The sequence below is a fragment of the Arvicanthis niloticus genome, chromosome 13 (assembly GCF_011762505.2).
Source record: "Arvicanthis niloticus isolate mArvNil1 chromosome 13, mArvNil1.pat.X, whole genome shotgun sequence".
NCBI classification, from domain to species: Eukaryota; Metazoa; Chordata; class Mammalia; order Rodentia; family Muridae; genus Arvicanthis; species Arvicanthis niloticus.
The window spans coordinates 51,318,753-51,345,572 of NC_047670.1; the positions used below are offsets into that span (position 1 = coordinate 51,318,753).

General features: G+C 55.5%; 1 protein-coding gene and 1 non-coding gene across 16 annotated transcripts in view; both read right to left on the bottom strand.

Annotated features, from left to right (window-relative positions):
* The window catches only part of Plec (plectin), a 62,117-nt gene that overhangs the window by 17,333 nt on the left and 17,964 nt on the right, over positions 1-26,820 (bottom strand). For 2 of the 15 annotated variants that reach the window (XM_076912213.1, XM_076912217.1), the window contains 18 exons: positions 6,790-6,851; positions 6,374-6,463; positions 6,043-6,078; positions 5,457-5,534; positions 5,262-5,354; positions 4,212-4,378; positions 3,434-3,549; positions 3,257-3,363; positions 3,043-3,162; positions 2,875-2,970; positions 2,498-2,625; positions 2,140-2,233; positions 1,271-1,425; positions 880-1,189; positions 718-795; positions 484-645; positions 195-299; positions 20-115 (listed from right to left, as the gene is read on the bottom strand). In XM_076912213.1, coding sequence (XP_076768328.1) covers positions 20-115; positions 195-299; positions 484-645; positions 718-795; positions 880-1,189; positions 1,271-1,425; positions 2,140-2,233; positions 2,498-2,625; positions 2,875-2,970; positions 3,043-3,162; positions 3,257-3,363; positions 3,434-3,549; positions 4,212-4,378; positions 5,262-5,354; positions 5,457-5,534; positions 6,043-6,078; positions 6,374-6,463; positions 6,790-6,851 — 2,093 coding nt within the window. Of the gene's footprint in view, positions 1-19; positions 116-194; positions 300-483; positions 646-717; positions 796-879; positions 1,190-1,270; positions 1,426-2,139; positions 2,234-2,497; positions 2,626-2,874; positions 2,971-3,042; positions 3,163-3,256; positions 3,364-3,433; positions 3,550-4,211; positions 4,379-5,261; positions 5,355-5,456; positions 5,535-6,042; positions 6,079-6,373; positions 6,464-6,789; positions 6,852-7,467; positions 7,729-10,182; positions 10,362-11,758; positions 12,029-12,654; positions 12,783-17,846; positions 18,499-21,156; positions 21,273-26,820 lie in introns of those variants that run through there. The other 13 variants (XM_034516140.2, XM_034516146.2, XM_076912219.1 and 10 more) reach the window with 12 other exon arrangements.
* LOC117719466 (U6 spliceosomal RNA) lies at positions 26,604-26,705 on the bottom strand. The gene has a single exon (XR_004608187.1). It is a non-coding gene; the product is annotated as a U6 spliceosomal RNA (small nuclear RNA).

Genomic DNA, 26,820 nt, shown 5'->3' on the forward strand with positions numbered 1-26,820 from the left:
GAGAGGCTCTGGTCCTTACCTGGAAGTAGGCTGTGTTCTCTTTCAAGTGCATTTCAATGCAGCAACACAGCTGTAGCATCCAGCTCCACTGTGTCTGCAAGGCAGCCTGGAAGGACTGTAGACAACATGGTCCTTAGGACACACTCCGGGGCCATCAGTCCCGTAGCCCTCCCTCCCATGGCGCCATGGCCCACCTCCACTGTGGGCCGGGCAGGATGGTCTTCCCGCAGCAACCTATCCCCTGTGTTCTGGATCTCCTTGATTTTCTTTTCCTTCATTTCCAGTTCACGCATCAGGGCCTGACAAAAAGGAAGAGAGTCTCACGGACAGTTTCAGGCACGCTGTAAAGGAAATCCAAGTCCCAAGCCCATCTTCACCGAGCCCTGAGGCTGAGCTCAAGGGGCTCCCAGCACTGGGGGCAGTATGGGTGGGTGTGAGCGGGAGGGAGCGGGTGGACTCACTAAGGAGGAAATGCTGCCTTACCGAGTAACTTTCTTTCTTGGCAGCCATGTTGGTGTTGCGGTCGCTCCAATCAAAGCCCACTTCCTCCTCTTCCTTCTCATTCAGCCACATCAGCTCCTTGGTAGCTGCCGCCACAAACCCATGCAAGCTCTCCAGGGACCGGAGGCGGGCCTTGGAGGAGTTCTTTAAGGAGGAAAGAGTTAGTCAGTGACTGTGCTGCCTACCCCTCCCAGCTGCTTGCAGTCCCCAACTCACCAGCAGCTTTGCATACTGCAGGTCTAGGCGGCCCAGGCAGTCTCGGTAGGCGCCCCGGGTGGCAGGGGAAAGCTGGCTCTGCAGGAGAGGTAAGTGGGAGTAAGGTCTGCAGTGGCCTGGGCACAGCACACAGCCACTGCCTACCCCAAGGGTACCGCTCACCTCATCATTCCGAGCCCGCTCGATCTTGGCCCGAAACTCCTCGATAGACTGATGCATGCCTCGGTGGCTGCCCAGCTGAGCCTCCACACTAGGCAAGTCCACACCCCACTCAGCACTGTCTATTCGACGCTGGTTCTCCTCTACCCATGCCAGCAGGTCTTGCAAGTAGCGCAGTGTGGAGTCCTCTAGCTCTGGGCGCCTCTGTGTACTCTGCAGGGTCACTTGTGTCACAGGGGCACCCACCCCTGCCTTCAGCCGGAGGTTGTATTCGGTGCGGATGGCTACCAGACGCTCATGCAGACGATACACCCTGAGGAAGCACAGGAGTTGGGAAGGGGGGTCAGGTGGGTCTCGGGCCTCCTAACCCAGCCTTCCTAGGTAAGGTACATACCTCCTGTACATCTGTTCACCCTGTGGGTGCCGCCCATCTTTAAGGGTCTGCACATCATTGAACAACAGCCGGATCATACCATCAGCCTTGTCCAGATCTCTCTCGACTTCCCCAGCCCGCTGAGCGGCTTTGCCTGAGGCCAGCAGCCGGATATCCTGCAAGATGGTCCTGTGTGACTTGACCTGGCTAACTCTCCTACTTGCTGCCTAGGGTTCTCCACCAAGGTTGCCCCTCACCCCTTTCCCCAGCCTAAAAATCAAGATCCTGTGTGGCTCACAGCCTTGGGATTCCCATTCACTCCTTTCCCTCCCAGTAATCCCATGTATCTTCCTAGCGCACTTCTAGACTAATCTGTATCAGTTCTCTAAGGACTCAGGATCCTGTCCAAAAGATTGCCCCTAGGCCCAAGGACAGAGACCTTCACAGCTTTGTTCGAGGGAGACTCTGTGCCTCACCCTCCATCACCTACCACACAACTTCTCCCGCCCAGGCCCACACAGCCCTGTGCCTTATGGACCCCAAGGCACTTATCTAGCCATGAGGCTGGGGTCTCCCTGCTCCCCATTCCCTGAGGAGGGAGAAGATGAAGAAGGCCATGCTGGAATGAGGCAGAGAGGCATACAGTCCTGCCTGGTGGCCAGAGGCCAGTTCTGCTCACAAAAGGAGGTCGGGGTTGGCAACAGACCAGAAGGGCCTGGTTTTCCCGCCCTAGTGCCACACCCTGGGCCTGTAGCCCAGCAGGCCACAGCCCTGGCTGCAGAGTAAGCAGCTCAGTGCTCCTCCTACCTCCCTCAGGCCTGGAGAGGTGCCCACCCCACCCCTTGCCCTGCCACCCCGCCCCCTTGCCCCGCCTCGCCTCTCTCCCTCACCGACTGCAGTAGGGAGTCCGCCTGGTTCAGCTGCTCCTCACACAGCCCAGCCTCCATCTGCAGTTTGCTCACAATGCGCTGAAGACACTCCAGCCTATGGACCAGATCACAGCAGAGCCCCACAGGGAGTCACTAGGGGCCCACCACACTCCAGGGTCGGAGAGGAGCTTCCCTCTGCTCCGGCCTCTCTGTCTGCCTTGGGCGTACTGTCCTGCTGGCCCCAAACACTGGAGCTTGGTTGGGTGTGGGGGGGTTTCCTCCTCAGGCAATGACTCACCCTGGGGTGGTTCCCCTGCCACCGCAGGGCCCCACCCGCCTGCTGTCTCCCACATCGCCTGCCACCCTCCACACGGCCCACCTCTCAAACTCGCTCCGGAGTTGCTTCTCCCGCTCCAGGATGGCCACGTGCAGCTTGCCCCACTCCTTCTCCACGTCTAGCGGGTGATAGCCAGGGGGAATCTTGAGCTGGCCTGCTTGTACTGCCCCCTGTGAACAGGGGCAAACTCAGCTCTAAACTGGACACAGGGAATCCTGGATGCTCAACTCCTCCACAACCTGGTACAACTTTGGTTCCTAAGCACTAGGCAAGGTCAAGCCATACTAGAGAGGCATCAAATTCTGAGGCCCGTGGAGGCCTCGATTTATTTACCTAGGGAATACATGACCCTCATACCCCTAGCTACCCCAAAACCAGGAGACACCCCACTAACTCCCCTTAGGAGCACCTCACTTTACCTCCAAAGACTGGTAGATGCCTTTGGACCGGTTCTTGTCTGCCTCCTTGGCAGGAAGTTCTGTCTCCTTGAATTTCAAAAACTGGCACCATAGGATCTGTAGAGACAAGGGGTGTCAGCAGCTACACCAAGACAATCAAAGGACACCAGCCCAAGTAGGCAGACCTACCTCGATCTCTTCAAAGCTGGAGGGGAACTTGCGCTCCTCAAAAGCAGCGGTGTGGTGCCGGATCCACTGCAGCAGCAGCAGCACAAGCTCCCGGTATTCCTGCCAACGAAGCTGCAGCTCCTGCGAGCAAAGGAGCGAGTGAGCAACCTTCAGGGTCTTGGGATCTGGGCCTCGGCCCAGGCCCACCTGTCAGGGCACCCACCCACCCACTTACATTGGCCCTCACTCCATCCTGTGCGCCGGGCACACGGGGCATGGCATCATACAGGGATGAGACATAGGTGATGATAGACTTCTCGTCAGGCTGAGGGACATCCACATCTACAGGGAGAAGCTGCTTCAGTGGGGCCCAGGCAGCAAGGGTGAGTTGGGGAAAGCCAGTGGATCGTACCTTCTGGGTCCAGGAGCCTTGTAACTCCCAGGTCCCGCTCTGCCACGGAGAAGGCCTGGTCTAGGTTCTCCAGGTTGGTCTGTCGATACACTTTATTCATATCTATGAGCATGGGCCTGTGGACAAATTGGGGTGGGTAGCAGAGACACCCACTGAGCAAGGCTGCATAAACATTCCTTCACTCATCCTAGCAAACAGAGCCTCGCTCCATACCCTCTTAAAGACATGCTACCTACTTCCCTAACACCTCCATCCCTCCCATGAAGGGCTGGGTTTTGTTTTGGGTTGGGGAGTTGTGTTGTTTCCAGGCAGGGTCTTACTTGTAACCCTGGCTGACTGTTACTCCTATGTAGACCAGACTCACAGAACCACCTGCCTCTGTGTCTGCCTCCAGAGTGCTGCGGTTAAAGGCATGCACCACCACACCCAGCAAAGGGGCCCAAGGAGCCTATGGTGGGCACCTGCACAGGAGCAGTGCACAGGTCAGAGAGCATCCACTTGGGCTCCTATAGTCTCCCTGCCCATTAGGCTTCTTTTGAAGGTCCATGTGGGCATAACCAGGCTGGAAGAGCAGAGGTGCTTCTGAAGGGCCTTGCGGGAGACAGGCAGGGCCCTGGTCAAGGCTCCTCCCAGAGGAATCTGCTGGCATTTGGTACACCCTGCAGGCATCAGGTTCCCACAGGGGAAGATGCTCCTCCTGCTCCCTCTGCCCTGACTTGTTTGGAAGTCACTGGGTTGACGTGCTCCCAGCCTTCCTCAACTCCACAGGAACACATACTTGTGCCGGTGGATGATAGCATTGAAGAGACGGCCATCGCGCCAGCTGGTGGTGAAGTTGTCGCAGCGCAGGCCTTGGTAGCCCTCCACCATACGCTGGGACCACAGCAGCAGCTTCTCTTTTGCCGTCATGTCCTCCGACTGTCCGCTCACCTGAATGTCTGAGATCTGCCACACAGCAGACGAAGGCGGGAGCTTAGCTGTGTCTGCCTGACTGGCCTGACCACCCAACCACCAGAGGCCTTGACTGGCTCCATAAAGGCAAGCAGCTCAGTACACAACTGTAACACCTGGGGCTCCCAGGCTGCCGGGCACACTGGGGTTCCTGTGGCTAAAACCTACCACATTTACCTACCACAGGCTACTCTAGGTGGCAGCTTCCACGGAAGACAACAGAGTCCCTAACTTCTACTGCCAAATAATTGGTGCTCAGGAATCCCCTTAGCTGCAGGAGGCTGGAATGTACCCTGAGCCGCCCCCCGCCCCCCCCCCCCCGAGACTAACATGTAACATAGAGGATGGGCAACAGACACAAGAAGAGCAGCTACAGACTCTTAAAGCTGCTCCAGCTATTGGGGTGAAGGGGTAGGTTAAAGCCCCCCTCTAGCTGCAGGCAGGACTGGGTCTACCAGCTTTTTGTCTGTTGGTCTGGCAGTTCATGTGACTCAGCTACCATGCCAGTCTGGCTTTTAGGCCTAAGATCTTAGATTTGTGGCTTCCTGTGAGGCTAGCACAGGCAATGAATGAGTCACCCGGGGCATCCCTGCAGCTCCAGAAACTTCCCTAGGCAACCAGCAGAAAATGCATTCCTTTGCAAGGAGGTTCTCCCAGGACTATCCAGCTAGGGCCTGAGGGCACAGGACAGGCAGGTCTTGGAGAGAGAATTACTCCCTAGAGCCACAAAGCTAGCAAGCAGAGGCTGAGGCTGGCAGGAAAGCCGAAGAGCACCAACCCCCAGGCCACGCCCTAGACAGAAACAGGGCCAGCCAACCAGCCATGGGGCCCACCAAATCCCTAGGCAAAAGTAGATGGTAGCAGGATAGCTACCTACCTGGAAGTGCAGGATGATTGTCCAGATCAGACCAAGGGTCAGCTTGGGGTTGCCGTCAGCAATGTCATCATTTCTGATGTTCACTAACTTTACCTGCGAACAAATGGCTCTGTTAAACAACCAGGCATTCAGGGCGGTGGCCAGGTGTGGGGCTTATGACCTAGAGCCCGGGGCCAGGTAGACAGCCTTACTTACCTGGCGATGTCGGAGATAATCCAGGGCAATCTGAACATTCTGCAGCTTATGGAAACGCATCCTCCCCTTCTCTCGGGGCTGAGAGGAGGCAAGGCTCAGTTAGGGTCCACAGGACAATAGTTTCTTCAAGGCCCAACCCTTCAGTCAAGCCCCACCCCAAAGCAGCAGAATCAACTAAAGCAAGGGTCTCCCCTAGTGCATCAACAGCCCCTACAGGATCCCAGGTTCGCCTTCTGTAGCTGGATGAGCACCAGCCCAGGGGCAGGCTCAGAAAGCCAGCCACCCTGGCCGTGGGAAGGAAGGAAGGGAGTGGGGAAGAGACAATAGCCAGGAAGCCACAGGCGGAGGGCAGTGGTATTGGGGGCAGGGGTCCTCAGTGGTACCCACTGCAGCTTCTGGTGAGTCTCTGGCCCAGCCCCAGGTAGGCAGCATGGAGGACGGCAGGCAGCTTGACACACAGCCATCTGCCTGCCCACGAGCCAGATGTGGGCCAGGCTGGACTGGCCGCAATCCCCAGGTGAGTTGGGTGGGCTCCACAGTCTTGGGAAGCCCATGTGCCGCCATGTCAGCAGGCACAACCACTCACCAGGCGCACACTCCTGATTACGTCCCGCTCCCTCGGCTGCCCAGCCAGAGCAGGGCAAAGGGTAAAGGGCAGAGGTCAAGATTCAGAGTCCAAGCAGCAGAGAAACCAAAGCAGAGCAGAGCATGAGGTTACTGAGTTAGAGCTCAAATGCGGAGAACAGCGGGGGTCATGGCCACCAATAGGCCTGGCCTTAGGCTATAATGCCAATGCCTTGGCCAGGAAGGAGCAGATGGGGTTGGAGGAGGCTGGAGAAGGTGAGAGACCAAGCTGGACACTGAGTGGGTCAAAGGGGAAGGCCCCAAGGAAGGAAGACAGAGACAGACACACATACCAGGCTGTCTCCTGAGAGGACTTCCAGCAGCGAGATGAGGTTGTGGCCATCACGGAGGTCTTCATACAGATCACTGATGTGCCTCTGAGCCTGTGGAAACAGCAGGAAGCAAGATGGCCACAGATAAGAATCCCCAGAGCCACTTGGGCAAGGGGTGCTGCTGTGGGTATGGAGAGGCAGGGCCATGGAGCACACCCCGGCCCAGGCAGGCACCTACCTCTGCCCTCCAGTGCTACAGCAGAGCCACGAGAGACCAGAAAGAAGAGGAAGAAAGAGACAGGAATAAGCGTGGGAGGAAAGGACAGAAAATAACAGGTTTCGGAGATGAAAGGGGAGCCTAGGACGTGTGAGAACACCCAGCGAGCAGGGGACATAGGCTGGGGAACCCTCCCAACTCATAAGCAGGCACCACTAACCTTGATAAGGTGTTTGTTGACCCACTTGGTGAAAGTTTTCTTCTGCACACGGTCTCGTTCATCTGGAAGAGACAAAACCAGTTTACCTACAGCCTGGGAAAAACCTAGAGAGGCTTCCAGAGGTGCAGACATAGTGGCCTGTTTCACTAAACCTTGCCCGACAAGGCTCCGCCGGGGCAATCGCTGGGCTTTTCCAGATCAGAAAGACAGGGGTCCACCAAGAAGCCTCCCCACACAGACACCAGAGACCAAGGAGCCCAGGTCTCGTCAGGCCCAGCTCAGTACTACCCTTCAGAACCTCCATTGTCTCTAAGAGAGGAGGTCTGGAGCCACTGTGCAGAGCACGGCATACAAGTCCCAGCCTGCCCCACCCCACATGCTGCCTCCCAGGCTGAGCAAGAGCATGGCAGGGCTGGGGCCAGCAGGGCTTTTGGAGGGAAAGTCAAGTCTCCCTGACAGGGCAGCGGGCCTTCCCAGAGACACAGAGAGCCCTAGATACCCTGGCTTAAAGCTCAAGGGCAGTCAGTATTAGGCATGGATCACTGGCCCCATCTTGGAGCCTGTCCCTGAAATCCATACTCTTAGAACAGGGCCCCACCCCACTCTGTGCCAAGGCTTCCTGATACAGGAAGGACCCTTCCTGTCACCAAGGCCCTGCCCAGACGAAATGCCAGCTACCTTTCTTGCCCTCGGAGGCCCTGAGCACAGCCAGGTAGAGGTTGTCCTCTGAGCTGGTTCTCTTGCTACCCAGGCCTTCAGGCTCGGGCACACGGAGCCGGTGCTGAGACATGGTGCTGCCCCCGCCCCTTGGTCACCCTGTCCCTCGGCTCTCAGGTGCTGTGCTCCGTCTAGTCTAGGCGGCCTCGTGTGGTAGTACACAGGCTGCTGAAGGCTGCCGGCCGCTCTGGACAGTAACTCAACAGAGGCTCAGCTCAGACTGGAGTTCTGGTGGCCACTCCCTTGCCTGCTGTGCTCCTAGCAAGGCCGTCCCACCCAATAAGCTTTACCGCGTCTTACCCGCCCCCCAGAGGGGAGTGTCCCTGCGGGGAAAGGAGGAAGGCAGCCCCTCCCCTATGGCCACACCCTCAGCCCACCAGAAACAGGAAACCCGGGTTTCCTCACCCACCCTACCCCGAGCAATAGGACCTGGGTATAGAGATGGGGGAGGGGTTCTGGCCCCAGGATCACAAAGGGACACATACTATCCCCATGGCCACCCAGAGGGATCTTATATCACACTTAATGAACAGAGGTCCCCTACCACACAGGGGTGTTTGAGTGTAGACACAGACAGCCTACTTCCCTGCAGAGTGGCTGTACAGTAAAGTCCTTAGGGGTGGAGACCAGCTGCCTCTCTTCTTGAAAGTCCCCTAAACCATACCTCCTGCACCAAAAAGGGACTATGCTCTGTCCGGTAGCCCCAACAACTGCTAGGCTTTCAGGCCCTGCTGAAGGACCTCCTGGGTTTGGCAGGGTCTCCCACAGGATCTCCAACAGTCCAGCCCAAGCCAGCCCAGCCAGGCAAAGCTCACCTCAGGCAAGAACAGCTCATAGCTCAGTGGTGACTCATCCCAGCAGGGCAGCCCAGCCCAAGCTGCAGGGACACCTCCCCAGTTAGGGTGGGAGAAGGGGTTGCTGGGGCAGCAAGGGGCACACAGAGGGGCACAGACAGTGAGTCAGACCTGGGGAGGGGGCCTGGGTGCTCTGACTCACTAGAAAGGAAGCTGTATCTTGAGGCAGGATGGGGATGTTTGCAGCAGGGCAGGGCTGGCAGATAGCAGCTGTTACCGGTTGTAAAAGTGGAGAACCTGGGCAAAGGGCATGGGCCCCTGGGACTACACCTGTCTAACTCTCCGTGTCTACTTATAGCCTCTGACTCCCTGAGGTCAGAAAATGGAGCCACCTAGGGCCAGCATCTGGAACTACCCAACCAACCCAACCCACTCTAGGAAAAAATGTACCACCCAGACCACAAGAATTTTCCAGCAGAGGCATTGATGTGATCCAGCTGTGCGCTGCTGAGGAACAACCCAGTGGCTTCCCAGTGGCTAAGGCCTCTATTCCAGGAAAAGTTTGCCCTATATTGCCCTTGCTGCTTCCTCAATGGCCACAAGAGGGCACCAAAACTCTGTAAGGTAGAGCAGGAGTGATTGAGTGAGTGATCGAGTGATCCAGTAAGTCTTGAGAGAGCTTGAAGCTGGAACCCCAGAAAGGGAGCACACTGCTCTCTACCAAGTGTCACGGCTGAGGGTTCTCCTCAGCCTCCAACACAAGACTATCTAGCTCTTTCCCGCTGGCCCAACAATCAGTGCAACCTACCAGAGATGACTCGTCTCACTCCAGATGCCTTTTGAACCTCAAATCTGACTACACTGGTCAGTGTTCTGGGAGCTTCTCAAACACTAGGCCAGCAAGCTCCTAGTCAGGAAGCAAACCGGTCAGAGAAGTGGAGGTGAGCCAACCGTGGCTGTACTGGTGCTGTGAGCTGTCACTCTCCTGAGGGCACCTGCTCTGGAAACGGGCCAGCAGTTGAGCACACAGACCCAAGAAACCACTAGAATGTGGAAGACAGGATCTGACATCAAAGACGTACATGGACCCAGACTCCAGCCAAACTACTTTCCAGAGTCTTCGTCTTTGCCACTATCATGCTCTAAGGATGCTGTCTGGGAATCGGACTCAACTCCATGTCCGGGTTTCCACCTCTCCTAGCACTCCTTCTCCTGAACATGCCTGTTCTCATCTCTCCCAACTCGGTCTTGCCCCTTGCCACTAGCTGGAAATGTCGCCTCTCCTGCTTATCCTTCTCACCCAAATTCACAGGTCACTGTTCCCAAGGTGGCCCAGCCCTGACCTGGCCAGAGCCCAGGTATGCCCTCAAATGCTGCTGCACACCTCATGGGGACTCTGCCACCTGTCCAATCAGCCCCTAGGGACACTTTCCACCCCAGTAGTGTGCTGCGCATCTGTAGAAGGCAGCTGACCCTCGGCTAAGTCAGTCTCCCTGAAAAAAGGAGGTAATTATGGTCCTCTAAGGAACGTCCTTCCCTGCTCAACATACACTCTCTTCCCTCTCTCTCTGTCTCTGTTCTCTCTGAGAGAGAACCTTGAAGGCGCCAAGGACAGCACAAGTGGGAGGGCCCAGAGCCCCACCCTCAGCTCCCGAACCGCTCTGGGATCGTCACCACTGCTAAAGCACTAAGTCCGGGAAAACCCTCTGGCCCGCCCACTTACCATCCCCCTCCTCCAAAGGAAAACCTATCCCTGAGCAAGACAACTCTTGTCTTCCTCCCCAGGTGTTTCCGGAGCTTGGAGGCGGGGTTGTACCTGGGCCAAGCAACACCCCCATCACAAGCTCAAGACCTGCCCACCAACCTGAGCGGCCGCACCCACCTACACAACAGAGTTGCCCGTAGAGGTAGCCCCTGCGGACCTGCTCGCAGCCCCCATCCAGCCAGCAGGGCCGCTCCAGCAGGACCTCCCTCTGCGAAGTGAAGACGCCCTTCGCCGCCCACGTCCCTGCCATTGCCAGGAGCCCCGAGTGCCCTGGGGTGCTCGCAGACGACACGGAAGCCGTGCCTGTGTTGAAGGCTGAAGGCCCTGGCTTGGCCTTCCACGTTCGCCCCCGCCCACCAGACGCAATACCCAGACCCGGAGAACCTGCCCCTGATTCAAGCGCCCCGCCCAGTATGGGCCAGGAAGCCGCGCCCCAGCCCATGGGAGCAAACTAGCTCGCGGAAACTCGAGGGAACCGGGGTGCAGGTGCCCTCTAGGTCAAAAGGGTCTGAGAACTGTCCAGTGATCGGAGTTTTCCGGGGTTTCTCCCACGCTCGGGGGAACAAGACTGGTGTCTGTGGGAGTGCCACTTCTAGCAGATATGCAAGGGTCGCCCGCCCCAAGGAGTCAGATCAGCTGAGGCAATGGACAGAATACAGAATTGAGGGCGACCACGCCCACACCTGGCACTGCAGGGCACCTAGTGAAACAAAAGGGGACGCCGGGAGCCCTTTCCCTCATGTGGTGACAAGAAACTAAATTGAGCCCAGGGTGTCTTGGTCCCAAACGAAAAACATCTCCTACGAGGGGAAGAAGCTCTAGGCCTGTGCATTCTGTTGGATGCCTCTGATTGCAGCTGACTCACCGGCTTCTGGGAAACCTAAAGCCACCGCCTGGAAAACCCGCGTCCTGGCGATCTTCCGCTGGACGCTAAGACCTACCAGGACCGCTAGGGGGCACTAGGCCACAAGCACACTCCCATCAGTCTGGGCCTGAGGTGCATCTCTTAAGGATTGTTCCTCTGGCCAGAAGCCCTGGTGCAGAACTGCCCAATCCCCAGGGACTGTCCTAGGCTCCATTCACTTCAGCCCCACCCCATCCTGCGGTGAGCATGGCCTCCTCGGACTATGGCCCAAGGACTGGTGACTTTGAGGAGAGGGCAGAACAGAGCCTAACTTCTTGCCCCACAACTGGTTCTGGTATGCCATGTTGAAGGACACTTAGACAAACTTCCTTTGTGCAACTCAGCCTACACTCTGTGGGCAGGGAGGTCACTAGGCAGGCTTTGTGGCCCTGCCCAGATCAGTCTGTGAACCTGCCACTCTGGTTTCTCACTGCTGTGGCAAGGGAGAGGGGCCTTTCTTTAGAAGGCAGACATTCCCATAGGCCTGTGCCTTCAATCCGGAGCTCACCCCACCTCTTTCCATTCACCTACCCAGGACCTGATGCAAACTAACCAGCCACAAAGTTCTAACCCCGGCACACCCTAGGAAGTGGCAGGGTCTTCAATGCAGAGTAGGCACAAGGGAGACAACCGGCTTTCACAAACACTAGTATTTCACTCAGGAACAGGAAGAGGAGGGCTCAGGAGAAGGCAAGGGGCGGGGGAAGGCGGACCCTCCACCGCCTGCCCCGCCCCTGTCTCCTGTCAGGGGCGGTGGCCCACGACAGTGGCAGAGGCAAGGGTGCTTACCTTGCTCATCCTGTGCCTGCCGATGCCCCTTACGCCAGTGCCATACGGCAGCCAAAGTGACAACATGACCCACGACTACCAGGGAGGGAAACAGGCTGCCCGACGGCTCCATGGCTGCCACACAGAATGGGCAGAGCCGTCCTCACCAGGGACCAGCTGCTGCGAAGTCAGATAGCACCTCCCTGCATGGAGGGTGAGCGAAGGGGTGCCCCAGAACCAGAGCCCACTCTGTCTCTTGCTGCCCTGCCTTCAGAGACAGCCCTACTGTACTGTCTGCACTCAGCCGGGGGACAATGTACAGTCCCCTCAGCACCAACTGCTCTCTCACTCAGCCTCCTCCCAGCCTCCTCCCTCTCATGGCTCTTGGCCCTCCCCACTCGCACTCCCCACAGGGCCCAGCTCAGCTGTCTCTACGCAGAGCCACGCTCAAGGTTAACTGGAGCCTTAACCCTTGCCTACCCACAGCCACACCCGCCAGGAGGAGGGGCCTGTAGCTCTTCTCCCCAAGCCTCAGCCCCCCAGCCTAGCCTGGGCAGACTCAACACAGGTTTTCCTTCCCAAGTCAAAGCTAACCAGCACTCCCTGCCCACATCGGGAGGAAGCCTGAACGCTCAGTCTACTTCCAAGGGTGCCCTCTGGGAACAGCCACCAAGCACAGAAAGGGGACAGATGTCAATGCCCAGTCCCTCACTGCCCTCCCTACAACTGACCCCACCACACTGAAAGACAGGTGGGCTCCTCACAAGCCCCAAGGTCCAATGTGAGGCCTTGACTGGGTCTGAGGGAGAGGGCAGGTGAGGCTAGGCAGGCAGGGGGGTGTATGCAGAGGAAAACAGGAGTCATGGCCTCCAGCCTAGCTGGGTTCCCAAAAGACTCTGAAGGGTTGCCCCACCTACCGGGCACGATCTTCATTGGGGACAGCGACAGGAGCCCACGGGGCCAACAGGGAGCGGGTGAGGGGCTTGGGGAGGGTCACAGGCCCCTCTGAGGCAGCAAGCCTGCAGCGGCAGCGGTGAGGCCGGAGGAGGGCACAGCTTTCCAGCCTTGTCAGCAGAAGTTGGGGGAGGGGAGAAGAGCAATGGGCAGGGGGCCCAGGGGGATATAAATATCCAAGGAGGGCAAGCAAGGCCCGTCACTTGTCCAGACTTAGTACATGACGTATGGAGCCCAGGCTCACTGGAGTCCCATCTGGCTGGGCGGCCCCACAACACTTAGACCCCTAGTGCTCTCCCTCCCAGTCTCCCCCCAGCTCCCATGGGTGATACTATAACAAGGAGGTGCCTGGCATCAGGATCTACCATGGATGGAGACAGACGTGAACTCAGGCTCATGTTCCCTTGGGAGAGGTGCTGCCCATACCCTGCCCATCTTCTGCGGTGCTCTTGGGAAATGCCACATGGGCCAAAGAGGCACCAATCCCTTTTCTCCCAGAGAGCTCTGTGCAAGGCAGTCAACACAACACCTGGCCCCAAGGCAGTCAGGACTGTGTCTCCAAGGTCAGACTACAAGTCAGAGACCCAGGCCACCCAAAACAGGGCCTAAGCCGCAGGAGCATTCACCCACCTGTACCATCAGGCTGCACACCCACCCCTGACCCTCCTGGTACCCTAGGGAGCACAGAATGGGGAACCCCCAGGCTCCCAGCATCCCTAGTCTGTGGAGGCACAGTGCCGGCAAGTCAGCAAGCAGGCCCACAACACATCCGCCATATGCAATGGTGACCTGGACCCCAGTGCTTCCTGAGAAACGAGCTGTGTGTATGTATGCGTCAGTGTGGAGGGGAGACACAATCCCACATCCTCCTAGGAGCTTGATCACACTGGGCCAGGCCCATGGGTCTGACTGACAAACGGCTGAGGAGCTAAAAGTCGGCCCTCCACTCTGTAACACTTCCTGTGGCAAGCACCATTCTATTACAATCTTGAGGACATCCTATGGAGTCTTGGCTGTGAGCACACTAGTCGGATGAGGAAACTGGGGCCTGCTCATAGTGAGAAGCTGGCCTGAGCTTCCACAGGGTCAAATGAGTCCCCAATATATATGGCCTTGACTAAGTCAACACAGCATAGCAAACCAGCCTTGGACCCTGACTGCTCATGTGGGGCAGGCACTCTGTTCACACTGGGCAGAGGAGCGCATGAGAAGGCTGGGCTCACCACTTCCTCACAAACTAGTCTATGGTGCTCAGCTCTTGGGCCAACTGGGGTCAGGTATTGAAAGCCCCTTGAGCAGTCCAAAGAGACCTCTGATGACTGGCAGTGGACAGGGACAGAGACAGTCAGGCAAGGTTCAGCAAAGAGAACAGTACAGCCTCTCTCAGCAGAGCCCGTGTCTCCACAGCCTCAGTGACTAGTCCCCCAAAGCAAAGTGCCCTGGCTCTGAGCAGCCCCACCCCCACCACTTAGCCTGCCCTGGGGCCCCTATCCCACACTTCACACACCCTGAGCTAGCTGTGAGGGGCCATGCCATCCCTGCGTCCTGGTGCCTGAGGTCATGAGAACTACCAGTAGGTGTCACGCAGTCCATCCTCCCTCTCGGGGACCTGTTTCCTGCCAAAGACTGCCAAAGTCTCAGATGGAGACTTTGGTCCCTCCTACCTTTCTAACCTCTACCTGAAGCCTCCACTTCTGCGGTGCCCTACCTTGGCCCAGCTGGATCAGCTCCTCCATGCTGTACCTATCCATAGCTGCTGGCCAGGACACGCAGCTCCCAGAACCAGCAGAGAGGAAGGGAAGGCAGGAAGGAGGGAAGGGGTGGGAAGCGAAGGGAGGGCTTGCTCACGCCCTGACCTCCACACCCAGCAGCAGCTCCTCCTCGGACTGACTAAAGGGTCCCCATAGTCAGCCGGGCCAACAGAACCCAAGCCTGGTGACTATCAGTAGGCAGCCTGGACAGACCAATCTGTGGGGACAGAGGCAAGGCCTGCCTTAGTCCCTAAGCTCTGGGGCTCCAGGCCGCTGGCCTTCCCTACTGACTCTGCCAGGTACAACCCAATTCATCCCAAACCCTCTCTCTGCCAGGCGAGCCCTGCCACCCCACCCACTCACATGTCAAACATCTACATGCTAAGAGGCACACTCCATGTAGCCACATGCATGCATGTGCTCGTGTGCACACATACACAAACATACCATTTCGGTGTACTAGGGATCAAATCAGTACCTTGACCACTCTGGGCAACCACACTACTGACTCACGTGCTTGCTCCTGAGTTCCTCCACTTAACTTTTCCTTTTTAGTTCTGTTATTTTATATTATGTTATTTATTTATGAGGTATGTGTGTGGCACTGCATGAAGGTGGAGAGACCAGAGGACCACTAAGGAAAGCCAATTCCTTCCTTTCACCTTGCAGGTCCAGGATTCAAATCCAGGTTCTCAGACTTAACAGCAAGCACCTTTATTTACAGAGCCATCTTGCTGAACCCTGTCTACTCCTCCTTGACATTCACATTCCCTCAGCTCCCAAAGCTGGGCCCCTCCCTTGCCCAAGTCCCCCATCAACTATCTCAGTGCTCTAGTCTGAGCAAACATGACGTCTCCTAACAGTCCACATTTCTTCCCATCCAGCAGTGTATAACCTGGAAAACGCCAACCTGATTGGTCCACAACCTAGGTAAAAAACCTTCCAGAGTTCTTCAGATTCCTTTCTGCATCCCAGCAGCAATGAGCACCTGCCCAGAGCCACAGCCCACCTGAGCAGTAGGTGGAGGAAGGCAAGGCAGCACTGCAGCCCCTATGCATGCCATACGGGAAAGTCAGGGTACATTAGCCACGTGTTGGCATGGAAACAGGAGACCTGATGCCCACGTGGGGACTGTTACATGACATCCCTCTGAGAGCACAGGCCTCAGAGTGCTCAGACATCTTTGCTCCAAACACTTCTGGACCAGTTCTGAATTCTGAGCCAGGCAAGATACTATCTCTTGGAGTTAAAATGAAAATCACACACACAAACCACTCCAGCAACTTTATAACACAAGGAAATCTCTGGTGCCTCCCTCCTCATGGTAACTCTCTTAGCTGAGTAACTTCAGGTCTGTCAGGTTGAGCTCTCTGATTGCTCCGCTGCCTCCTACCACACACTCTCTCCTCACCACATCTGAAACCGCAAGATATGACGCCCTCCACATAAGTGTGCTGATTGGAGATGGGAGGTGGGGGGGGGGGTCCCAATTCATTCTGCCAAGTGTCTGGCTCCCTGGCCAGGGTTATATAGACAGAGGTAGCCCATCTAACTGGGTAACTGGGACCATGATGGTGACCACTGCTGCAGCACAGACTTACTGTATAACCCACTGGAGGGCCGTGCTATAAAAAGCTCCAATCTTTGTGGCTCACTGCTGGCTTTTTTTTTTTTTTTTTTTTTTTGGACAGGGTTTCTCTGTGTAGCCCTAGCTGTTTTAGAATTCTCTTTGTAGACCAGGCTGGTCTCAAACTCAGAGATCTGCCTGCCTCTGCTTCGTGAGTCCTGGGATTAAAGGTAGAGCAGTCACCACCACTCAGCTTGCTCGATCCTTTTTAACCCAAAGAAGCCAATGGTTTTAAGTGGCATCAGATCTGTTCCAGCCTGTATGTGGAGCCAGCCAAAATGCCCCTGCTACCAGCCACACCCAGCACCTAAGGCCCAACGCTCAGTCCTGAGGGTGTGGGGGGCAAACCCGCCTGGGGCCCTGACTCAGCCTGAAGCTGGAGCTTGTTTCCTGTTGGAAACTCTGAATTGCCACAAGCGGTTGTGGCTGGGAAGACTGAGTCACCTCCATCAGAGACAGGGGAGGGAGGGTGCCCCCCTTCTTTGCCCACTACAGCCACACCCAGAACCCCCTCCTAGTCCCGCTGCCAACTGCTGGCCCAGTCCGGACTCGGACAAGGAAGCAAAGCAAGAAAAGCAGGGGAGGGCTCCCCTCCCACTCACCACACCCAAAAGGACTGAGACATAGCCATGGTTACAGGGAAGCTGGAGAGGCCATCGACTTGCCTAAGGCCATGGAGAGAGCCCAGAGGCCATTCAAATTCCCTGGCCCTTCCAGCTACATTCATCACTCCAACAAGCCAAAGAAGTCCAACCCAGAAAGGTCAGACTGCGGCTTCTGCTCAGGCAGCTGTGCTAATGCAGGGTCTACCCTCACTCTCAATTCCCTTCCCCACTCCTAGAGAGTAAGTCCCTCCCCACATACTAAGGCACAAAGAGGGAGGCAGATAGATAGATACCAGGCTGTGTTGGTGCCTGTAATACATGGATAATGCTGGAGGTCCTGAGATGCCCTCAGCAGGCATTAAGGACAGCGTGCTTCAGGGGAGCCTGCACAAGCACCATGCAGAGAGCACATAGCCTATCCATGTCCTGATGGTATAGGGCTTAAGGACAGAGGGAGCACTTACTGGAAGCCCCTGGGCTAATGGGTTGTTGCCCCATCCTCTAAGACCTGGTTTCCAACTGGGAAAAAAAAAACTGTCGCCTAGACCACAGGCTGGGTCAGCATCCCCACACCCTGGCCTCTGCCCTCCTGGGCAATGCTCCTGAGCTGTGCCTGTCTTCCCATCTCACCTAGAGCCACTCCACCTCCAGAGCAGGCCAGCTCCAAGCAGACCAGGCACCCAGTCACGGGAGCCCTCAGTACTGGTCATGTAGTATAGAACCTGAGCCACGCGGCCATAGGGGAAGACAGACTCAAGCCTCGGTGGACAAGTGGTTTGCCTGAGCCAGTCACATGCCAGCAGCTCTTCTATACACACCCACTTCTGAAAAGAGGGACCTCCAAAAGCCACTGGGTGGGGGAGGTGGGGGCAAGGGCAAGGACAGTGCCTGAGAGGGGTACAAACAAGACTATGCCAACAGCTGGTCCTGCCAGTCTTGGGGTGTACAGGCCCCGCCCTCACCAGGATTTGCCTGGAGGAACAGAAGCCACGTGGGTCCATTGGCTAGACTACCCAGCACCCTCAGGCAGAAAAGGCGCCATCTGCTGATATGAACAGAACCCATCCACACAATGTGCTGCCCACCAGAGCCCACCAGACCTAAGCCCCAACACCCAAAACATCTACAGTCACTTCCCATCCCTCATGGCCTGGAGCCAAAATTCAGCTGACCTGTGGCTGGGGCGGGCTCCGGGCCTGGCCTGGCCAGGGTCCCCACAGTAGTGGCAGATACCACAGGGGTTTCAGGTGCCCCCTCCTCACGCTCCTTCCTGCGATAGACCTGCCGCTCCTCACGGGCAGAGTCCTCAGCTGGCAGAGGCCCCCTTTTTGGTGGGCAGCCTAGGGGACCTTGCATGGTCTGCACATGGGGGGAGCGACGACGTGCAGGCATCACCATGGCGACAGGGCGGCGCACACGCTGCAGAGAGGCAGGTACGATCTCCGGTGGCAGGTGTAGGTACTGGCGTAGGTGGTCAATGCCTTCGTTGGTCAGGTACCAGTAGAAGTGGCACCAGGCAAAGGTCTCCCGCACCAGGCCCCGAGCTTTCAGCGAGGCCATGGCACGCATGACCTGTAGATTGGTGACGCCAGGCACATGGGGATGCAGGCTGCGGGGTCGCCGGTCCTTCTTGGCAACCATCACCCCCTCACGAAAGAGCACCTCATAGATGGCCCGTAGCTGGTCCAGTGGCATGAGCATGCCAGCCACCATGGCTGCTGGAAGCCTGCCGGTCAGCACAGAGTGGGGACAGCAGGTGGGGCACAGCCAGGAGGCTGATGAGGTTCCTTTGGCACAGGATGCGGCAGGGGCCACTGGCAACTAGGCAGGCCGGCTCCGGTTCTAAGCACAAGGGCTCAGGCTCAGGGGCAGTGCGGCTCCAGAGCCTTGCTCTGTGAATTCCTGCGCCGGCAAGGCTGCCTGTCTGAGCCTCCCGCCCGTCTGCCCTCCAGGACGCCTGGGCCGGCCCCCTCTGACTCAGCAGCAGGGCCGGCCCCTCCCACCCACTACTGGCGGGGCCCTTAAAGAGTGGGGGGTCACTAATAAACTGCCCCTCCCCTCCCAGGCCACATAGCTCCAATGTCAGAAATTACATCTGTCTCTAAAACACTTGTTCAAGGTTTCCAAGACTGTGTAAGAGCAAGATGGAGTGTAACATGTATCAACCCCCCCCCCCAAGATAACAGGGAGCAGAGACAGCGGGGGTCCTAAGGACATCACCTCCCACTGTGATCTCAGGGTGGGGTGGAGTGTCATCTGACCATAGCTATCTAAAAGGAGGGTTTACACGAACTGGAAAACTAAAAAAATCCAAGGGAGGAAGATTAGGGTACGGAGAGGAGTCTGGGATGTGGTGGGTGGGCAGAGACCTGGGGAGTAGAACAGGGGAGCAGCCAGGAGGCAGACAGTTGGCTGCAGGCACCACTGCCACTGTCCATCAGAAAAGGAAAGGAACAGTGCCCTTCTCACCAGATGACCACAGAACTTAACACTTGCATGCCAGGCTAGATTGAGGTGGCTCCAGAAACAAAGCTACTTTCCAGTCCAAGACCTCTGAAGAAGAGAGCTCAGGGTGGAGGGCTCTGGGTGAGGCCTCTTTCCTCCCACACCTTCAGAGCAGCTGTTGGAGGCCAGGGACTCCCAGCTGCCATAGGGAATCAAAGTCACCAAGTCCCTGACCCCCCAGACTTGGTGACCCTGACATCCAAAAATTCTCTACCCCAGGCAGCCTGAGTGTCTGTCCACTTGTGGCCAGAGGGGCAGGTGCTGTGGAGAGGACACGAGGACACAGTCAGGGACTGAAGTGAAAGGAAGAGGAGTGATCTCATGCCCGAAGGGCTGCCTAGCACAGCTGTCAGCTCTGCTGAGTCCTCACAACCAAGGGTCCCACATGCATGGAGCCTGTGCTTGGTGCCACTACCCAGCACCCCAACTCTCCCTGTTGTGCCGCACCAAACCCCCAAGCCATTAAGGCTCTCCCTGAGTGGACACACCCATTCCCACCAAGCACTGCAAACCCAGGAACTGATTATAAATAGGGCGGAGGCGGGGGATCCTGCGGTGGGAGGTGCTGGCCAGCGGCGGGCGGGCAGCCAACAAAGCAGTGCGTGGGGCGGGTTTATGGGCTGTCGCCATGGCGCCCCAGCAGACTCCAAACATACAGACACAGACCGGTGGCGGGTGGAAACTCTGAAGGCTCAGCCAACTGTTCCCAAAGCCTTCCCCGAGGCCAGCTCAGCCAGCTCACTGCGGCAGGGCTCTCCCTATACCACGCCCCTAGCCAAACTTAGGCAGGAAGGGGGCCAGGCCCTTGGAGCCCAGCCCTGAAGTGCAGGGTAGCACTAAGTTGGGTCTGAAGGGCCAAGAGTGTACAGCCACCACACCCCCTTCCCTGCAGTACCTACGGCACCAGTGTTTTAGTTATAAGACCAGTACCAACCCAGTTCTAAGAGCAAACAAGCTCTTGGCCTGTCCCTCAGACACCTCTCCACAGTAACCTGTACTCACCCCAACCCCACTCAGAGTTCTTATCTTCCTGGCAGGATTTCCTAACCTAATCCTATCAAATCTCTAATCCCCCACCCACGAAGCCAATACATACCTCACCACCATCCCCAAATGATCTCCAGCCACATCCAAAGTACCCTGAGCCCTTGGACCTGAAATCTCCTCTGCCCAGTCCCACGTGGGTGAACCCAGCCATCATCCCTATCCCACCTTTCGGCAGGAGAGGGCAGTAGCTCCTAGCACCAGAAGCACCTCGTGGGGAATCTCCTCCTCCCTCCCTCCAGCTGGAGCACCTGCAAGCGTGAGAGCGGCAGGGAGGAGCCTAGAACAACATGTCCTCCCACATCTGCCCCCACGTGCTCAGGGACACACTCAGTCCTGGTCTGGGTCTGCTTGTCTTCAGGGTCCGTGGGCTTAGGAGAACTCTCTGTGCCCTGTCCTACCTTACAGAAACACTGAGAAGTTGCTGATTCAGCACTGAGAGAGCCCAGCAGCACTCCCTGGGCGGTCCCTTCAGGTTTCCAGAGCAACCAGACAGCGCCCTTGGGCAGTCCCTAGCCCCCCAACCCTGGACAAAGAGCCACAGTGTGGCCTTTCCCAGGGCCAGCCCGTCTGGCGCCTAGTGCCTTGGGCATAAAGGTCCCCACAGGCCTACACTACCCCCTCATACACCAATCTGTGAGGCATCTGGCCCAGGCGGAGGAGTGCTGACTGCTCCAGGGCCAACCCCCCCACCCCCACTCTCCTGATGCAGCTGCTGCAGTACTCACTGCAGGGCTGCAGGGCAGCTACTGGGGTTCCCCTCACCCAGTCCTGGGAGGACACCTGGAAGGACATGAGCCTGGGGTCCTCCATCCCCAGCTCGGCACATCTCAATGTTATCAGGGAGACAGCTGACCCTGATAGTCCCCATAAGTTGTTGCACCCAGCCAGAGGTCACTGAGCATCCGAGAGCCAGGCTCCTCCAGACTGTACCTTTGAGGGAGCTGATCTCATGCTGGATGGCTCTCGAGGGGTCCATGTCTTCACTTAAGGGCTGAGGACGGTGTGCTGCAGCCACTGTGTCCAGGACTGCACACCGCACTGCCCAAGGCCAGCACTGCGGCCTGAAGGAGGAGCTGGGAGGTGTGGGGCAGGGCTTGCTAGCCAGAGGCGGGGCTTCTGCTGATCAATGTCCAGGACACGGGTATCCAAAGCGCATGCTCCAGGCCATGCACCACACAGCTCCTCCCCTTCTACACAGCCAACAAGAGCTTCCTAACAATAAAGTCCAGCCAGACTACCCAAACACCAGACAACAGCCAAGTATGTATGCACAGCCAGCACCACAGGCCAGGGCCTCTGCTACCTGAGAGCCATAGGCATTGCCGGCAGGTTGTCCAGCTGTCACACTGAAGCCTCAGCCACCTATCTACTTCCCACAGGTGACACAGAGTCTAGACCTACAACCTTCAGCTTCGCCCCAAACAGCAGTGTGCCCCTTCCCTCGGCCCTGTCCCATCCAATGTCTTTTCACATGTGATACTTGGTTACCCCACCATCCTAGGCTCAAGATGCTTCAGTGCCCCAGCCTTTGCCTCTCCAGCCAGACTGTACTTGGCATGCTCTGTCTGTCCAGCTCTGTGGTATCCTAGCATTCACCAACCCTGTGGCTCAGGACACAACTTTGGGGTCATTATTCTTCACACTATCCTCACAAGGCTTCCTGACTTTGCTCTTCTATGTCTTCTTGTCATCACCTCCAATGCCGCCCAGCATGACACACAGCTCCTAGCAGGGTCCAGTTGTCCACCCATGCATCACTAGCATCACCAAAAAGCAGCCAACAGCTGCTCTGGTCCAGCCACCACAGAGGTCGCCAGCATACTGTTAGCAACTGCCTGCCTCCTAGACAGGATGTCCATATGGGCAGGAGACAAGTGAACATGTGAACCATTGCAAGCCACGGGCACCTTAGGTCCTCTGCACTGTGGATTACCTCCACAGGACGGCTCTAGCCTCTCTTAGTCCCCTGTCATACTCATGTCCACACACTTTCTTTGTCTCACCCAGATCCCCTGCTGGCTCATCAAGTCCATACAATGCCACGCTGGCATAGAGTGCCCATCATTCTGCAGGCAGGCCTGCTATGGCAGGGCAGGTCACAGCCAGAGAGGCCATAAAAATGCCACAGAAGCAAGGTTGGCAACAACCACAGCCACAGAACCCAGGTATCAGTCCCATTTGGCCTTTGGTTCCTCAGCCCTCACTCCTGTGTCTGTGGGAGTCAGCCAGCCCAGGGCATGGGTGGGTTTCAGGAAACACTAGTTTCCAAACTTGGAGAAAACTGTAAAGAAATAAAATACAATTTTCTAAATATTCCCACTTAAAATGCTACTTTTTACTAAGTTGTATCGGGACAAGCTGAGATTCAGCTTACAAGAAAACAATTCGTGTGTGTGTGTGTGTGTGTGTGTGTGTGTGTCTGTCTGTCTGTCTGTCTGCCTGCCTGCCTGCCTATCTGTCTGACTATCTGTGTGTGTGTCTGTGTGTGTCTGTCTGTCTTTGTGTGTGTGTGTCTGTGTGTCTGTGTCTCTTTGTGGGTGTCTGTATGTGTTTGTGTGTGTATCTGTGTGTGTGTCTCTCTGTGTGTGTCTGTGTCTCTGTGTGTCTGTGTGTATATGTTTGTGTGTGTGTCTGTGTGTATGTCTGTGTGTGTGTCTGTGTGTGTGTGTCTGTGTGTGTCTATGTGTATATGTCTGTGTGTGTGTCTATGTGTATGTCTATGTTTGTCTGTGTCTCTGTGTGTATATGTCTGTGTGTGTGTCTGTGTGTATGTCTATGTTTGTTGGTGTCTCTGTGTGTGTGTCTGTGTTTGTTGGTGTCTCTGTGTGTGTCTGTGTGTGCCAGTGTCTATGTGTGTGTCGGTGTCTCTGTGTGTGTCTATGTGTGTCTGGGTGTGTCTGGGTGTGTCTGTATCTCTCTGTGTGTCTGTGTGTATATGTGTCGTGTAGCCTGTGCAGGCTAGCAGTCAGATTCAGAGGTTCTTCTTCAGAAGCTATCTACCTTGTTTTGAACCCTAGTCTTCTGCAAGGGTGAGAGCTCTTACCTGCCGAGCCATCACTCCAGCCTCAAGATCTTACAGTTGGAAATGGAGAAGGGCCTACGGGTAAGAGAATGGCCTTGTAGGAAGCGGTGTAGTGGCACGAAGGCAGGATGGCCGCCCTGTCTTTCCATCTTTGTTAAATGAGGAGCCTGGTCCCTCACTGCAGAGATCAATTTTCGTCTACCTCACTCCCCCCACCCCCCAGATTTCCTGGCTCTGAGTCCCTGGACCCCAACTGTGGTTTACAGGCCTTCGCTGACAAAGCACATGGGCTTGTAAAGCAGTAGGACAGACATTCACTGTAGCTGGGCTCACCGGCATGGGGCATGGCAGTCTGACCTGACACCGCTCCCATAGTGACTAAGAGTCCCACCATGTCATTTGGCCTAGGGACATGCACCCTGAACAAAGCCAGGTCCTCTTGACTTTCTGCCAATACCGGGAAAGAAGTGAACACCTTGAGGCTCCAGGAAGCCAGGTCAAGCCAGATCCTCTCCTCAGCACATAGAGCAACCTTTCCTCACACATGCCCTGTGACCCTAGCAAGCTCAGCCATGTCCCCAAGCCACAGAGCAATCCCAGGGCCAGTCATGCCTCCACCCATCCTGTGCATCAGATAGTTCACCCCCTTGAGTCCCTTCTGCCTTCCCCTATGTTTCTGAAATGAGCTGGTTTCAACCTCAGGCTGGTGCTCCCCTCAAGGACCCATCTTTAAACCTGTCTGTCCCTAATGGCAGCCTTCCTGTTGGGGTTCACTGGCTGTGGATTATGTCAGTAGAGAGTGGCCCAGTTATCCTGTGACGGCTGTACATCACATCAGTAGATATCTCCCACTCCAGGAGACCAGACTCAGGAAAACCCCATCTCCAGGCATCTGCAGAAAGACCTCCCTGTGTTTCCTGGTGCCTAACTCCTTGTTACCTCCTTGAGCAGTCATCACAGGAAACACAGACCTACTGAAGTGAAGTCCAAGAAAGATATATTTCTGAGGAACTCCACGCACTGCTACTGCCTACTGCACCACTGAATTAAGGGGGCAAGATTCTGGGCGAGGGTTTGGCTCAGTGGTTAAGAGCACTTACTGCTTTTGCAGAAGACCTGGATTTGGTTCCCAGCACCCACAGGGCAGCTAGCAGCCATCTGTAACTCCAGATCCAAGGGATCCAGTGCCTTTTCTGGCATCCATGGGTACTGTCTACACAGGGTGCACATAAATTTACATAAAATGAAATAAGTATTTAAAAAAATTAATAAAAGAATGGGACTGGAGAGACAGCTCATCAATTAAGAGCATTGGTTGCTCTTCCAGAGAACCCAAGTTCAATTCCCAGTACCATATGGTTGCCTCTAACAATCTGTAAAGTCCATTTCCAGAAGATCTGGCATCTTCTTCTGGCTTCTTTGGGCACCAGGTACATGAGTGGCATACAGACAAACATGTAGGCAAAACACCAAAAATATTTATTTATTTATCTATTTACTTTTTTCAAGACAGGGTCTCTCTGTGTAGCCTTGGCTGTCCTGTAGACTAGGCTAGCCTCAAACTCAGAGATCCAGCTGCCTCTGCCTCCCAACTGCTGGGATTAAAGGTGTGTGCCACCATATCTGACTAAAATAAAATTTAAAAATAAATTAACAAATAAACAGACAAACAAAACCAACGATGAGCTCCGAAGCACTGTCAGCTCACTTGTTCCTGGTTTGCTTTCATTGTATTTGCTGTGCTGCTGACAGAATCCAGGGTTTCCCACATGCCAGTCAAGAGCTCAACCACTTAACTACTCCTCTGGCCACTCACTCAATTAAATAAAAGGCCAGAGACAGGCTCGGTAGATAAAATGCCTGCTGAGGACCTGGGTTCAGATCCCTAGCCCCAGGTAAAACAGGAACTACGGTACATCTATGACCCCAGCACTGGGTGGATGGAGACATAAAGATACCCAAGGCTCTTTGGCCAGCCAGACTAATCTAAATGTCAAGCTTCTGATAAGTAAGAGACCTCAAAAAATAGCAAGGCAGAGTGCAATCAACAGAGAAAAACACTGCACTCTGAACTCTGGTGCATGCATACATGTGAGCATGTGCACACACAGACATTCACAGACAAGTACACACCACCACCACCACATATGGGCCAGTAAACTGGTCATGGTAGCCCAAATCTGAAATCCCTGCACCCAAAGGCTGAGGCAAGAGGGTCTTGTGTTTGAGGCCAGCTTGGCTACAGCCTGAGAGTTTTAAAAGGGCAGAGGGTGGGACCAGTAAACCAGGAAAGATGTATGTTGTTAATATGAGGATAATAGCCCTTTGAAATCACAAGGACAGCCTCAGAAGTTCCCCTGGCAATGACTGTGGGAGGCTGTGGGAAGGAGGTGCAAGAGAACAAAGGGAGACACAAATGTGGCTGATTTCCCAGAGTCAGGACCCAGCAAAGCCCCTCTCGGCACCCAAACCAACTCAGCCTAACACTGGCCAAAACAAGCCAAAGTTTAGCCGGGAAGTAGTGGCACACGCCTTTATCCCCAGCACATTGTGAGTTCAAGTCTAGCCTGGTCTACAGAGTGTGTTAGGACAGCCAGAACTACACAAAGAAACCCTGTCTCTGGAAGGGACCAGGGGGACAACAACAGAAAACCAAGTCAGAGTTCACTGGCCTGCTTATTCAAGTACATTTTCAAAAGACCCAAGAGTCCAGTGCAGTGACTCATGCCTATATAATCCCAGCAAGCAGGAAGATCAGAATTTAAGGTCACTCTCAGCTACATAAATGAGTTTGAAGCAGTCTGAGTTATGTGTGAGTCTGTCTCAAAAAAAAAAAAAAAAAGGAAAGAAAGAAAGAGAAAAGAAAAAAGAAAAAAAAGACCCCCAAAAAAAATATATATTTGTGTTTGTGTGTGTGTGTGTGTGTGTGTGTGTGTGTGTGTGTGTGTGTGTGTCTCACTGTGTGTTTCTTTGGCTGGTCAAGCAGGAACAGAGAGATCCACCTGCCTCTGCCTTTAGAGCACTGGTATTAAAAGCAATCCACCACACCCAGCTAAGTCTGAGTCAATGAGCCACATTGAGAATGCAGCTGTCCAACTTCCCAGAAACTTTGCTCAGCAAGGTGACCGACCTGGGTGCAAACACTAACTGTGGTTCCGGTAAACCTACTGCTGGAGCAGGGAGAGGACTCTGCTAACATTTACCTCACCTGCTCATGTATGTAATGGGAAATATGTATCATTTCTATGAGACTGTAACACTAGATGTTAGCCAGGTAGGAGTCCAATCTCCAGGCATTCTGAAGAAGAAACAACTGCAATAGTAGCAATCATCTTAGAAATGTTTCCAAAATGTGTTTAATATGGAACACCTCATAAGTTTACATGTTATCTTTGCATAGCGGTCATGCTGATATTCTCTGTATTGTTCCAATTATATGTGCTGCAGAGGTGAGCAGTTAAAACTTATCTGGATAAAGGGCTGGGATGTAGATCAGAGATGGAGTATCAGCCTAGCCAGCATACACAGGCCCTGGATTCCATCCCCAGCACTGGGGGTTCGAAGAGAGGAGG